At 34.1% G+C, this 15,132-nt stretch overlaps 1 protein-coding gene across 2 annotated transcripts in view; it reads right to left on the bottom strand.

Moving 5' to 3' along the window:
- MTREX (Mtr4 exosome RNA helicase) overlaps positions 1–15,132 on the bottom strand; it is a 137,449-nt gene that overhangs the window by 42,941 nt on the left and 79,376 nt on the right. For both annotated transcript variants that reach the window (XM_082650023.1, XM_082650024.1), the window contains 2 exons: positions 13,339–13,511; positions 12,670–12,738 (listed from right to left, as the gene is read on the bottom strand). In XM_082650023.1, the coding sequence (XP_082506149.1) occupies positions 12,670–12,738; positions 13,339–13,511 (242 nt within the window). The remainder of the gene's footprint in view (positions 1–12,669; positions 12,739–13,338; positions 13,512–15,132) is intronic.

The raw sequence follows: 15,132 nt of genomic DNA, 5'->3' as shown, positions 1-15,132 counted from the left end.
GCCACAACTAGAGAAAGCCCTCGCACAGAAACGAAGACCCAACACAGCCAAAAATAAAAATAAATAAATTTATATATATAAAAAAAGAAACTGGCCAGAATGAATTTCAGGTTCACATGATCTAGGAAGTATCAATAGACATGTCTGACTTTTATTGTACCTAGGCTTACCGAAGATCAATAAATTCATGTTATTTCTGTTATACAGTTTGTCAGCAAGAAAAAATTTAACTTGGCATGATTTTCATAAGTTACAAAATAAAGGTAAGAGTTTTCAGGTGAACTCTTTTAGGAATAATTATGCTTTGGGTATGTCTCTCTAAAATAGTTTTTCCAGATTTTTGGTAACTTGAGTTTTGCTAAGTTAAGTTAAATGATGGGAATGCACTGAATATCCAGGTTATTTCAAATAAGATAAAACACTGGAACATTAGTTGCTAAACAGGTCTAAATTTACCTACCTCTGTCTCCTTACAAAAGGGGACTAATTTGGATTTATTAGACACATCTTAAACCACATTGAGGGAAGAAATTATGCTATGAGAAGATGGATGTTTCTAGGTTATGGAATATTCCAACCAGGAAATGCTGGTATGACAAAAAGTTCACAATTACTTGCTGCTTGTTGGTTTTTTCTAAATATTAAGGTTTTTAAGGGTTAAAATTGTAATATGTAGTTAAAGTTACTAAAGATAAGAAGGGAAACATTTCCGTATGTAAGGAAAATGAAATGTATGCAAAAGAAGGCATGAGGAATGAAAATATATTTTGTTAAGGGGAAAGAATGTTTTGTCCTAGAGCCAGTTGTTTCTAGATGAAAAAATAAGGGACAAACTAATAAGAGTACAGAAAATTGTGGAAGGTTTGTAAAAGGAACCCTGAAAAGGAGTTTTGTCAGGCTGGGATTAGATTAAATGGTCAGGCTGGGATTAGATTAAATTTGATTATGTAAATGGATTTTGTTATCAAAAGTAGGCTGGTTCCTCTCTGTTAAGAGAACAGTTTTCTTGGAATACTGCTTTTGATAACAGATTGTATGAGTTTCTTTGCCTTTAAGTGATCTGTATTTGTTTGTGAAATCTTTTATCACTCTGGTTAGGTGAACAAGTATTGTTTCACAGTGATTTTACCAAGTGTTTTGAAACTTTTTGATATTTTTGACAAACTTCCCAAACATAAAATTCTAACTGAAGTTCTTTTGACCTCCAGCTAACTATAGGATGCTTCAAAGAAATTCTGAGACATCTCAGAAAGGAATGTTAAACTAATTAGGCTTATTTGGTATGTTAAATTACTTGAGGAGCATTGCCATTTACTGGAGATAAATCTTCTAAGGTTATACTGTATAAGTAAATGTCATTAGTGTAGATATCCCAAAATTTAATTCCTAAAATTCTGATATGCCCTGGTATGTTATAAGTCATAACTCATAATTATCTTAAAATGTTGTGTGTCACAGAAACACCCAAGTTTCTTGTCAATTGCACTGTAATCAGATCTTTAAACATGCCATTTTAAGTCTTGTCATTTATAGACAATCACTGTTTTACTCTGATGCTTTTAAAAAATGAAGATTCATAAAAGCAATCTTTGGTAAATATTGTTCCTTATAACTTTTAGGTCATACCCCTGAACTAGGTAAGAAATTACAAAACTTTAATAGAAAACCTGAGGACTTCATCCAGATCAACAGGAATTAATTACATGGGACTAAATGAACTGATGTGATTTATAATTTTATGACTTTTCCTCAAATATACTGGCTTCTCAGTAAGTCCACCAAATAAAACATAATTCTCAGCTTTTAGGTTGTGCAAATTTTTTAAGTTGATGCCTCTCTCTCTAGCAAACCCAACTGACAACAAAAATCTTTGAATTAGTATTCTGACCTAGATTACAAAACTAATAAAAATACAAAAAAATACTTCATATTTTTAGTGAACAAATGTAAAGAGCTCAGTGGAAAAATCAGTTTCACCATCAATTTAAGCAGAATAAAATGAATGTGTATCTCTCTATTCCCCATTCCATCTTTGCCTAAAAGAACTCTCATCAACTGGCACTATTTTTATACACAGATTAAGGACCAGTAGAGACAAATAATTAAGAAACCTATCCACAGTGTGTGTGTGTGTGTGTGTGTGTGTGTGTGTGTGTGTGTGTGTGTGTGTGTGTGTGTGTGTGTGTGTGTGTGTGTGTGTGTGTGTGAATGCAATTATATTCGCTATAATTTTTCTCCTTTAAAAATGTAAAACCTGTCAACTACCAGCATGACAGCATACAGAGCTCCACAAATCTACTCCCCAGCAAAACTGGAGAAAATTATAAAAACCCAACCATTTAAAGTCTCTGGAAATAGTTCTAAGGGCATATAGCAAAGGAAAAAACATATTCAAGGAAATCTACGAAAATTCAGTAAGAATTTGTGATATCTAAACCAAGACCACTCCCCTCTCATTGCTTCCTAACTCAAGAAAACAGGAATTGCAGACTGGTGAAGCCCAGAACACAGGAGGGCTGCTCTGCCTGCAAATCTCAGGTAGAGGTCTATCTTCCCAGGAAGAGCATGACATCGGCATTTCTTATCCTGCTCCCACCTACCTATTGCTAGGGCTAAATTCTGGGCAAGTAGGGGATTGTAGGGGCTGAGAGGTGGGGGCTCCCCTTTTCTGCCCTGTCCCCACTGCTTAGCCAGAGATTATCTTGGGGGTAGCACTTCTGAGAATACTGGGGCCTCAACTGCCCTTGTCCTGGCTTATAAGACATTGATTCCAAGCTGGGAGAGGCAAGCTGAGAAGATGTGAGGCTCTTATGCTCCACTTAGCCCTCAGGGCCTAAAGCAGGAGTGTCACCCAGAGAGAAGTGAGTGGACCATTGTTCCCACACCAAGCTTTAGAACTTGGCTCAGAGATTGTGCCCTGTGGTGGTGGGGGGGGGGGGGAGAAGCAGGCCTTAAAACAGCTCTTAATACCTTCCAAAAGAAAGTGATTTCATTTGCAGTAGAGGCTGGGGAAGTTCAAACTTTAGAGCATGCTCAAAAACAGTGAAGGCCGTTGGTGAAAGACAAATGGAGGAAATGCGTAGAATCACTGGAAATACAGACAAAATATGGAGGCCAGCTAGTTTACAGGAGAGAACCTTGGGGGAGGGGAGGTGGGGGGAAAGCTAGGAGGAGCCTCCTGCAATTAGTGGGGCTTAACAGAAGGGTATGTTCAGGGAAAGACACAAAGAGACCCTTTTTAAAACCACTGTCATCCCAGAGTAACTATGGGCATATCCAAGGCTGTGCCAAGGAGAAACATAAAAGGTTCAGCACTGTAGGGGGAAGAGGGAGGTGGAATACACTTCACTCAAAAAATCTAGCTGCTCATTAAACATATAAACAAGCAAATAACAACAATAAACCTGGCTTGGGGGGTGGGGGAAACCAGTACCAAGAGTGCTACAATATATTATTGAAAATGTCCAATTTCTAAGGAAAAATTATGAGACATGGACAAAGACAGAAAAGTATGAACTATAACCTATAAAACAGAAAAAAAAGCAGGCAACAGAAAGTGCCTGTGAGAGTGACCAGATGTTGGATTAAACAAAGTCTTAAAGGTAGCCATTATAAATATGCACAAAGAACTATGGAACCATAATTAAAGAAGTAAAGGAAGGGACAATAATCAATGTCCCAATTTGACAATAACAATCAAATAGAGAATATCAATAGATAGATATAATAAAAAGAACCAATAGGAAATTCTATATTTCAAAAGTGAAATACCTGAAATGAAAAACTCACTAGAGGAATTCAACAGCATATGTGAAGTACAAGAAAGCATTAACAAATCTGAAGATAGGCTGGAAGAGATGATATAATCCAAAAACGGGGGGTGGGGGGGGGAAGAAGAAAAATGAACAAAGCCACAGAGAAATGTAGGTCACCAGTAAGAATGACAACATAAACATAATGCGAATACCAGAAAAAGAGGAAAGAAGTAATGAAAAAATATTTAATAATAATGGCTGAAAACTTAGCAAAATTAATTGAAAAACAATCTACAGGAAACTCAATGAACTCCAAACAGAGTAAATGCAAAAAGATGCCCAAATACACATATCACAGCAAAAATGCAAAAACCAAACATAAATAGAAAATCTTGAAAGGAGTAAGAGAAAAGCAAGACTTATTTTTTACAAGGAGACTACAATAAGGTTAATAGCAGAAACTTATCAGGAGAAATGATGGAGGCCAGAGGCAGTGGGTTAGCGTATTCACATAATAAACCTCTTAATCAAGAAATCTATATGCAGGCAAAGTTATCGTTCAAAAACAAACATTCCCGAATAAACAAAAAAACGGAGAGAATGTTTTGCTGGCATACCGGCTTTACAGAAAACACTAAAGGAAGTTCTTGAGGCTGAAAGTAAGTGACACCAGTCGTAATATTGAATCCACATGAAGAAACAACTCTGGTAAAGGTAATTATAAAAGACAAAATAATTGACTATTTCCTTTTCTCTTAAATGACTTAAAAACTAATTATATAAAACAAAATGTATATATCGAATTGTTGAGACTGTTGAGCCTATAACAGAAATGTAGTATATTTGCCTATAATAAAACAAAGGAAGTAGGTGGAGCAAAGCAGTATTGGGCTAAGTCAATAAATCTAGATGCTCAGTTGAATTCATAGGAATTAAGAAAGACAACCAGAAATGAAAAATAAGGTTAATATAACAGAAATTATAAATATATACTTACTCTCCTTTCTCCTCTAAGCTTCTTTAAAAGTCATAACATTATATAAAGTAATAATTATAACATGTATTGTTGGGTTTGTAACATTTATAGGTATAATATCTATAACATATATACCACAAAAAGAGGGAAAATGGAACAGAGACATAAAAGAGTAATGTTTCTATATCTAACTGGAATTAAGTTAGTATAAATCTGAAGCTTATTCTATTATGTTAATATGTATACGGAAAGCCCTAGCAACCACCAAGAAAATAACAAAAAATATAGGTAGAGAAAAAAGCCCATGAAATACATTAAAATGTCACATTAGAAAACAGCTACTCAATGCAAAAGAAAGCACTAAAGGAGGAATAGAAAAACAAAAAAAGAAATGACACATAGAAAACAAAAAAAGACAGCCATCAATCTAGTCATACCAATAATAACATTAAATGTGAATGGATTAAGCAGCCCAATCGATAGGCAGAGATTTTTCAGATTAGATAAAACAATATCCAACCATGCTGTCTATAGGAGACATAGTTTAAATTCATTGATACGAAAAAGACTCAAAGTAAAAAAGATGGAAAGAGATATAGCATATGAACAACAATCAAAAGAAAGCTGAAGTAGGCTATACTAATCATAAGATGAAACACACTTTAGCAGAACACAAAACACATGAAGCAAAAATTGACAGAAATGAAGAAATAACATTTCAACAATAATAGTTAAGAGACTTCAATACCCCACTTTTAACAATGAATAAAACAACTAGATAGAAGGATCTGCAAGGAAAGAAATAGAAGACCTGAACAACACTCTAAAAAAAACTAGACCTAACAGATACCTAAAGAACATCTCACCTCAACAGAATATACATTCTTCTCAACTGTACATGAAACATTCTGCAGGAGAGGACATGTTAGGTCACTGCACAAACTTCACTAAATTCAAAAGGAATGAAATAATATCAAGTATGTTCTCAATAACAGAATGAAATTAGAAATCAAAAGCAGACAGAAATTCACAAATATATGGAAATAAACACATTCTTAAATAACCAATGGGTCAAAGAAGAACTCGAAAGGGAAATTAAAAATACTTTGAGATGAATGAAAATGAAGACACAATATGCCAAAATTTATGCAGCTAAAATCCTTGCAGATGGAAATTTATTGGTATAAACGTCTTATAAAAGACATTGGTATAAATGTATTATAAAAGAAGAAAATCTCAAATTAATAACCTAATCTTCCACTTTAAGACAATGGACAAAGAACTGCAAACTAAATCTAAAGCTAGGAGATAGAAGGAAATGATAAAGATTATAAATAAAGGAGCAGAAATTAATGAAACTGAAAAATAAAGAAAAATCAATGAAACCAAGGGCTGATTCTTTGAGATGAACAAAACTGATAAACCTTTAGCTAGGTGAAAGATTAAAATTATCAAAATCAGAAATGAAAGAGGGGGGTAAGCTGGGACGAAGTGAGAGAGTAGCATGGACATATATACACTACCAAATGTAAAACAGATAGATAGTGGGAAGCAGCCACATAGCACAGGGAGATCAACTTGGTGCTTTGTGACCTAGAGGGGTGGGATAGGGAGAGCAAGAGGGAGGGGATATGGGGATATATGTATACGTATAGCTGATTCACTTTGTGATACAGCAGAAACTAACACACCATTGTAAAGCAATCATACTCCAATAAAGATGTTAAAAAAAAAAGAAATGAAAGAGGAGACATTACTAACAACTTTACAGAAATAAAAAGGATTATAAAGCAATATTATGAACGACTGTACACCACTAAATTAGGTAACTTAGATGAAATGGACTAATTCCTAAAAAGACAAATCACTGAAACTGTTTCTAGAAGAAACAGACAAACTGAACAGACCTATAACAAATAAAGAAACTGATGTAACAATCAATAAACAATCCACAAAGAAAAGCCCAGGCAGGTAACATCACAGCCAAATATTTAAATAATTAATATAAATTCTTAAAGAACTCCTCCAAAAAACAGAAGAGGAGGGGAACACTTCCTAACTCATTATGTGAGGCAGGCATTACCCTGATACTAAACCCAGGGAAAGACAGCAAAAGAAAAGAAAACTACAAAAGAAAACTACAAACCATTATCTCCTTTGAATATGGGTGCAAATATCTTTAACAACATATTAGCAAACCAAATCCATTAACACAGAAAAAGGATAACAGAGAATGAACATCCCAGGAATCCAAAGTTGGTTTAGTATTTGAAAATCAATTAATATAATGGGCATCTGCTCCATCAATATTGTACTGGAGGTTCTAGCTAGGCCTATTAGGCAAAAAGAGGAAATAAAATGCACCCAGAATGGAAAGGGAGAAGTAAAACCACCTCTATTTGCAGACAAGAAAATCCTAAAGAACCCACTATTAGAACTAATAAAGTTAGCAAAGTTACAGAATGCAAGATCAATACATAAAGTCAACTGTGTAAATATATACTTGCCATGAAATATTAAAAAATGAAATCAAAAGAACAATTCCATTTATGATAACATCAAAAGATTAAAATATTCAGGAATAAATTTAACAAAAGAAGTACAAAATTTATACTTGGAAAACAAATTACTGTTGCAAGCAATTTCAAAAGATCTTAAAAAATGGGAAAACTTCCCATGTTCACAATCGAAAGACTCAAGAGCTGTAAGCTGACAATACTCTCTCCAAAATGATCTAAAGATTAAATGAAATCCCTATCAGAATCCCAGCTAACTTCTTTGTAGAAACTGACAGATAATAAAATTCACATGGACTTGCAAGGGTCACAGAATAGCCAACAACACAATCTTGAATAAAGGTGAAGGTCTTACCAATCCATTTCTTCAAACCTTAACTACAAAGATACAGTAATACAGACAGTATGGTACTGGCATAAGGATAAAGATATAGATCAACTGAACAGAACTGAGAATCCAGAAATAAAATCATGTGTCCATGATCATCTGAGTTTTGACAAGGGTGCCAGCATAATTTAATGAGAAAAGAATTTTCCAACAAATAGTCCTAGGACAAGAAAGAAGTTGGATTCTTATCTTAAGTCACATATAAAAATCAGCTCAAAACGGAACAAAGACCTAAATGTTAAGAGCTAAAACTATAAAACTTAGAAAAAAACATAGGGGTAAATCTTCATGGTCTTGATGTTGGCAGTGGTTTCTTATATATGACATCAAAAGCCTAAGTAACAACAACAACAAGAAATTGGATTATATCAAAATTTAAAACTTTCGTGCTTTAAAGAACATTGCCAAGAAAGTGAAGATGTGCAAGATGGCATCTCAGGTGTATTCTAGTAAACATTTAGGGAAGAGTTAACAACTCTCCTGCTCAAGTTATTCCAAAAAATTGTAGAGGAAGGAACACTTCCAAATTCCTTCTACAAGGCCATCACCACCTTGATACCAAAACCAAAGATATCACAAAAAAAATGAGAAGCTAATATCACTGCAGAACATAAATGCAAAAATCCTAAACAAAATATTAGCCAACCAAATTCAATACTACATTAAAAAGACCAAAGCCGAAATCAAGTGGGATTTATCTCAGGGATGCAAGGACAGTTCAATATCCACAAATCAGTCAATGAAACACCACATTAACAAACTGAAGAATAAAAATCACATGATCTTCTCAATAGATGCAGAAAAAGCTTTTGATAAAATTCAACACCCATTTACAATAAAAACTCTCAACAAAGCAGGTATAGAGGGAACATACCTCAACATAATAAAGGCCACATATGACAAATCCACAATTAACATCATACTCAATGGTAAAAAAGCTGAAAGCATTTCCTCTAAGACCTGGAACAAAACAAAGATGTCCACTCTTGCCACTTCTATTCAACACAGTAGTGGAAGTCCTAGCCACAGCAATCAGACAAGAGAAAGAAATAAAAGGAATCCTAATTGGAAAGGAAGAAGTAAAACTTTAACTGTTTGCAGATGACATGACACTATACATAGAAAATCCTAAAGATGCCACCAAAAACTACTAGAACTCATCAATAAATTCAGTAAAGTTGCAGGATACAAAATTAATATACAGAAATCTGCTGCACTTCTATACATTAACAAAGAAAGAGAAATCAAGAAAACAATTCCATTCACAATTGCACCACTGTACCAAAGAGAATAAAATACCTAGGACTACATCTTACTAAGGAGGTAAAAGACCTGTACCATAAGAAAACTACACTATACTATAGGGAAAGTGCATGACAATAATGAAAGAAATTGAAGACAACATGAACAGATGGAAAGGACTATTGTAATCATAGACTGGAAGAATTAATATTGTTAAAATGACCATATTCCCCATGGCAATCTATAGTTTCCAAACAATCCCTATCAAATACCAATGGCATTTTTCACATAACTAGGACAAATAATTCTAAAATATGTATGGAAACACAAAAGACCACAAAGAGCCAAAACAATCTTGAGAAAGAAAAACAACCTGGAGAAAGAAGAGCAAAAACTGGAGGTATTATACCCCCTGATTCAAAACTATACTACAAAGCTACAGTCATCAAAACAGCACGGTACTGGCATTAAAAAAAAGACACATAGATCAATGGAACTGAATACAGTCCAGAAAATGGGCCCACACTATTATATGGGCAATTAATCTATGACAAAGGAGTCAAGAATATACAATGGGGAAAAGACAGCCTCTTCAACAAATGGTGTTGGGAAAACTGGACAGCTACACATGGAAGAATCAAACCAGACTACTCTCCCACACTATGCTCAAAAATAAATTCAAAATGGATTCAAGACTTAAATGTAATGTGTGAAACCATAAAACTTCCAGAAGTAAACACAGGCAGTAAAGTCTTTGACACTGTCTTGGTAATATTTTTTTGGATCTGTCTCCTCAGGCAAGGGAAACAAAAGCAAAAATAAACAAATGGGACTAAATCAAACTGAAAAGGTTTTAGTCAGTGAAGGAAACTATGAACAAAACTAAAAGATCACCGACTGAATGGGAAAAGATATCTGCAAACGATATATCCAATAAGGGGTTAATATCCAAAATATACAAAGAACTCACAAAACTCGACATCAAAAAAACCAAACAACCTGATTAAAAAATGGCAGAGGGCCTGAGTAGATGTTTTTCCAAAGAAGTCATCAGGATGGCCATCAGGTACACGAAAAGATGCAACATCACTAATCATAAGGGTAACGCAAATCAAAACCCCAATGAGCTATTCACCTCACACCTGACAGAGTGACTATTAACAAAATGACAAGAAATATAAATGTTGGTGAGGATATGGAAAAAAGGGAACCCCTGTGCACTGATGGTGGGAATGTAAACTGGTGCAGCCACTATGGAAAAGTGTACGGCGGTTCCTCAAAAAAGTGAAAATATAACTACCAAATGATTCAGCAATTCCACTCCTGAGTATTTATTTGAAGAAAACAAAAACACTATTATTCAAAAAGATATACGCACGCCTATGTTCCTTGCAGTATTACTGTATATCTCATAATAGCCAAGATATGGAAGCAACCCAAGTGCAATCAATAGAGGAAAGAAAATGTCTCTCTCTCTCCCCCCACACACAAACACACAGGAATATTACTAAGCCATGAAAAAGAATGAAACCTTGCCATTTCCAACAACATGGATGGACCCAGAGAGTATTACGCTCAATGAAATAAGCCAGACAGAGAATGACAAATACTAGATGACTTCACTTAAATGTGGAATATGAAAAACAAAACGAGTGAACAAACATAACCAAACAGAAACAGAGTCATTGATGCAGAGAAAAGATGGCTGCCAGAGGGAAGGGGAGGGGAGGAGGAGAGAAATAGGTGAGGGAGATTAAGAGGTACAAACTTTCAGTTACTAAATAAATGAGTCACAGGCAAGAAATGTACAGTGTGGGGAATATAGTCTATGTAATATCTTTTCCTGGTGACAACTAGAATTATCACTATGAACATTTTGAAATGTACAGAATATATCATTATGTTGTATAATAGGAACTAACAGTGTTGTCAGTCAATTATGCTCCCAAAACAAACACACTCATAAACAGAGAGATCAGATTTGTGGTTTTCAGAGGCAGGGGTAGGGGAAGGGGGAATTAGATGAAAGTAATAAAAAGATATAAACTTCTAGTTATAAAATAAATAAATACTAGGGATATAACGTACAACGTGATAAATGTAATCAACAGTGCCATTAATTATAATCTTATAATATAATTGTAACATAACAGTGCTGCTATACATGAAAGTTAAGAGAGTAAATGCTAAGAATTCTCATCACAAGGAAAAAAGAGTTTTAAAATTTCTTTAATGTATCTATATGCGATGATGGGTGTTCACTCAATGTACTGTGGTAATCATTTCATGATGTATGTAAGTCAAATCATTACATTGTACACTTTAAATTTATATAATGCTGTATTTCAACTGTATCTCAATAAAACTGGAAGAAAAAAAAACCCCAAGCAAACCAATCAACCAACCGATTAACCTTCAATGGCCTGCCACTGCTTTCAAATATTTAAATCTAGACCCAACATACTCAAAATCTGTATTTTAAATACTTTCCATGATTAACCTCAATACTTTTTATTTTACTCTTTCCCTTCACCTGAAATGTTCTGTGCCTGCTGCATACTACTTCCACCAGTGAATATCCATCAAATGAAATTCTACTTAGTGTTCAAGGTTCCATTTAAAATTTTAAATTCTCTTCCTTCTCAGGTGCCATCTCTAATAGCTCAGACAAAATTTCTTCCTCCTCCTGCTCCAAATGCACTTTGCTTATATCTTTACTGAAGTATTTCATAATCTGCCTTAAATTTTCATTATCTGCTTGCCTCTGTTCATAAAATGAGTGAGTACAGGAATTGTGTCTATGGTCAATGAATGCTTCTTAAATTAGAATCAAATGAGACAATGAGTGTGACAATACTTTGAAAAACATTCCTGTAAATTATGAAAATGGTAATAATCTATTCAGTGGGATTAATCATAGATCATTAATCAAAACTCCTTTCACAAACCTATGAACTTAATTATTTCTCCACAACAAATGGCTTCAGTATCTCAAAGTTCATTTACATATTTCAGGACTAACTTTCAATCCCAAAGCTTAATTCTCAATTGCCTTTACACATAGGCAGGACAAAGAAGTTAATGACAACAAAATCATGAGATCATCTCATGCAAACCCTTCATTTTAAAGAAAAGAAAAAACAGGCATGAAGATTCAGAATGTCCTGCCTGAGGTCATATATTGGCACCTGTTGGTTGGTGCCTACTGCAGGTAAAGAAAATATAATAGAAGGGAAGGCTGATTTAATTTTGAGGTAATCATTTTTCTAACAAATTATCAAAATCATCCTTGACTTTATGTATACGTAATCTCTTCAAAGTATTTATATTAATAATGACCAAAAGCAACTTTATTATTGCCTTCATGTAGAGAGAGTAAGTAAAATTAACCAGCTTTCCTAAGTTCTTTCTTTTATGTCTCTAACATATACCTGAATCAAAATTCCAATTTTCAGTGTCAAATGCTAATTTTTTCTAATATTCAATTTAAACAGTAAGTTTATAAAAAGGACTGGTGAACTCAGAGAATAAATGTAAAACTGTCATGAAATTAAAATCTGTGATAGTGTTAGGAAAATAACCATACCACTTTAAGGATAAAATTTATGATTATTCAAAAAATTAATTCCTTATATAGAATTTATTACAGTTTCTCTTAAGGTAATGCTATTTCTTTTTTTCTTTCTTTTTTTTTTTTGGTAATGGTATTTCTAATCTGATCAATTTCCTGAGCCTGAAAACACATTTCACTAAAAATTTACATACAATTCCACTTTTAGGACAACAGTTTACCTTAACATTTGATTTTTTTGAGAAATTCACCACTACACCCCAGCCAAAATCGTCTCCTTCATTCTTTACCTGAAAAGAAAGTAAAGCAAGTAAAAAGGAATGTTTATGTCCAAAAGGCAATTTAGATATCATGCCCACATTACAGGCTAATAAAACTTTGAGTCTTCCTGATAAAATGTTTTTTTGAAAGATCATTGTTAAACTTAAAAAAAAAGAAAAAAAAAAGAAATTAACCCTACAGAAAGAAATCTCTGCCAAATTTCAAGGGATTCTAGAACAGCAATAACAGGAATTTCTCAGTTGGCAAATAAATGTTAAAAATGATATGGTGTATTTGTTTGGAGAATATCTGAGGTCTTTTATAGCTAATGAATTCATCCAGGTCTTAAAACTGCGTTACTCTGGGACAGCATTTCGTAACTGGAAATATTTCATGTTAATTCCAAAACTGTCCACTTCAATTTATATCCCCCCAAATGAAAATCAGTAGCGATTAAAAGGCCTTCACATGACCCCTCCTTCATCAGTGCCACATGAAACAGGTAAAAGAATAAAATTAATATAGATTAAAAAAACTACTGTATTTTACCAAGATAAGAAAAAAAATTGAAAGCTTCATGCAAAAAATATTAAATATTGAAATAATTTATGACAAAAATAATGACATACCTTTACCAAACGACCTGGTTGTAGAAATGGTAAGCAATATTTTGGTTTGTGAATATATTCTTCAATTTCTTTACCCAATTTGGCAAGCTGCTGCCTAATCTTATAATAGATGACTACACTTTCTTCATTTGGTATTACTATTTTATTATACTGTTCTTCTGAGTTCTTTACCTCTGTAAGTAAATAAAACACATACACAACATCACAAAATTATACATCTTATGTAAATTATACCAAAGATACATCTTTTTTTACTACTACAATTGTAGGGAACAAATTCAGACCGCTTAGGTTAGAAGCTTTGAGGAAAAGATTCAGAGACAACCATAAGACATGCTGTCTAGTTTCTCCCTTCCCCATTAAGGTTCACCTTCTCTATTTCTTCTCACAGTTCCCCAACTCACTGTGACCTCAAAGTGATTCTGAACTGGAGTGGTTTTGTCTGGTAAGTTAATTCTCTCCTGTGGATAGGGGGAGAAGACTATTTCTGAGAATTCTAGACCTACACTGTTGAACAAGCACTGCCCTGTAAAACTTTGTATTATGGTAGAAATGTTCCATATCAGCACCTTCCAGTATAATACCCAGTAGACACTATGTGGCTAGTTAAATTTAAAATAATTAAAATTAAATAAAATTAATCATTTAGCTCTTAAATTGCAGTAGCACCATTTCAAATGCTCAACAGCCATATGTGGCTGTTGACTTCAGTACTTGAAAAGCACAGAGAGAATATTTCCACAGAAAGTTCTACTGGACAGCACTATTTTGGATCTTCTAATATGCCGCTTTAACTCAGCAAAAAACCCAGTTTGTTAATGTCATCAGGCTTCCTCCACCACCTGGGACTATGTCTCCTAAAACAGAAGACAGGAAATTCAACCATAGTTATCTCTCTACTCAGTCAGTGGCCAAAACACTAGCCCCTTTCAGCAACTGTCCTTTTAGTTAATCTAACCATCTCTGATGCCATTCCCTGCTCCAATTCTTGCAGCTAGTGCTGACCTCCCATCCTCACTCATTCCATTATGCCTCTTTCCCACTGTGAACAAACACTATTTTTACTTGGGTAAACCACACATAAAATTCACTATTAATGACATGTAGTACACTAACAATATATGAAACCATCACTACCACGTAGTTCTAGAATATTTTCACTACCCCAAAACTCCATACCCTTTAAGCAAACACTACTCATTCTTTCCTCCACCAGACCCTGGCAACCTTTCTGTCTGCATGAATTTGCCTATTCTAGATATTCCATATATATGGAATCATACAATGTGTGGCTTTTGTCTTTGGCTTCCTTCACTTAGCATAATCTTCTCAAAGTTCATCCATGTTGTGGCATGTATCAGTACTTCATTTCTTTTAATGGTGGAACAATATCACACTATATGGGTACACCATTTTGTTTACCAGTTGATGGACATTTGGATTATTTCTACCTTTTGGCTACCGTGAGTAATGCTGCTATGAACATTCATGCACCAGTTTCTGTTTGAACGTATTTCCAATTCTTTTGCTTATATGCCATGAATGGATGGCATTGCTGGGTCTTACAGTAATTCTATATTTAAATTGCTGGGGAAGTGCTAAACTATTTTTTACAACAACCACACCATTCTGTTAATTACCTAAAAAAAAAAAAATACCCATCCTAGTGAGTGTGAGGTATCTTGCTATGGTTATGATATGCATTTCCCTAATGATGTCGACCATCTTTTCATATACTTATATGAAAAGATGTACTTATATATCTTCTTCATGTACTTATATATCTTCTTTGCA

Source organism: Grampus griseus, assembly GCF_964374135.1.
Source record: "Grampus griseus genome assembly, chromosome: 3".
In the NCBI taxonomy this organism is placed as follows: Eukaryota; Metazoa; Chordata; class Mammalia; order Artiodactyla; family Delphinidae; genus Grampus; species Grampus griseus.
This window is presented reverse-complemented; position numbering and strand designations above follow the sequence as displayed.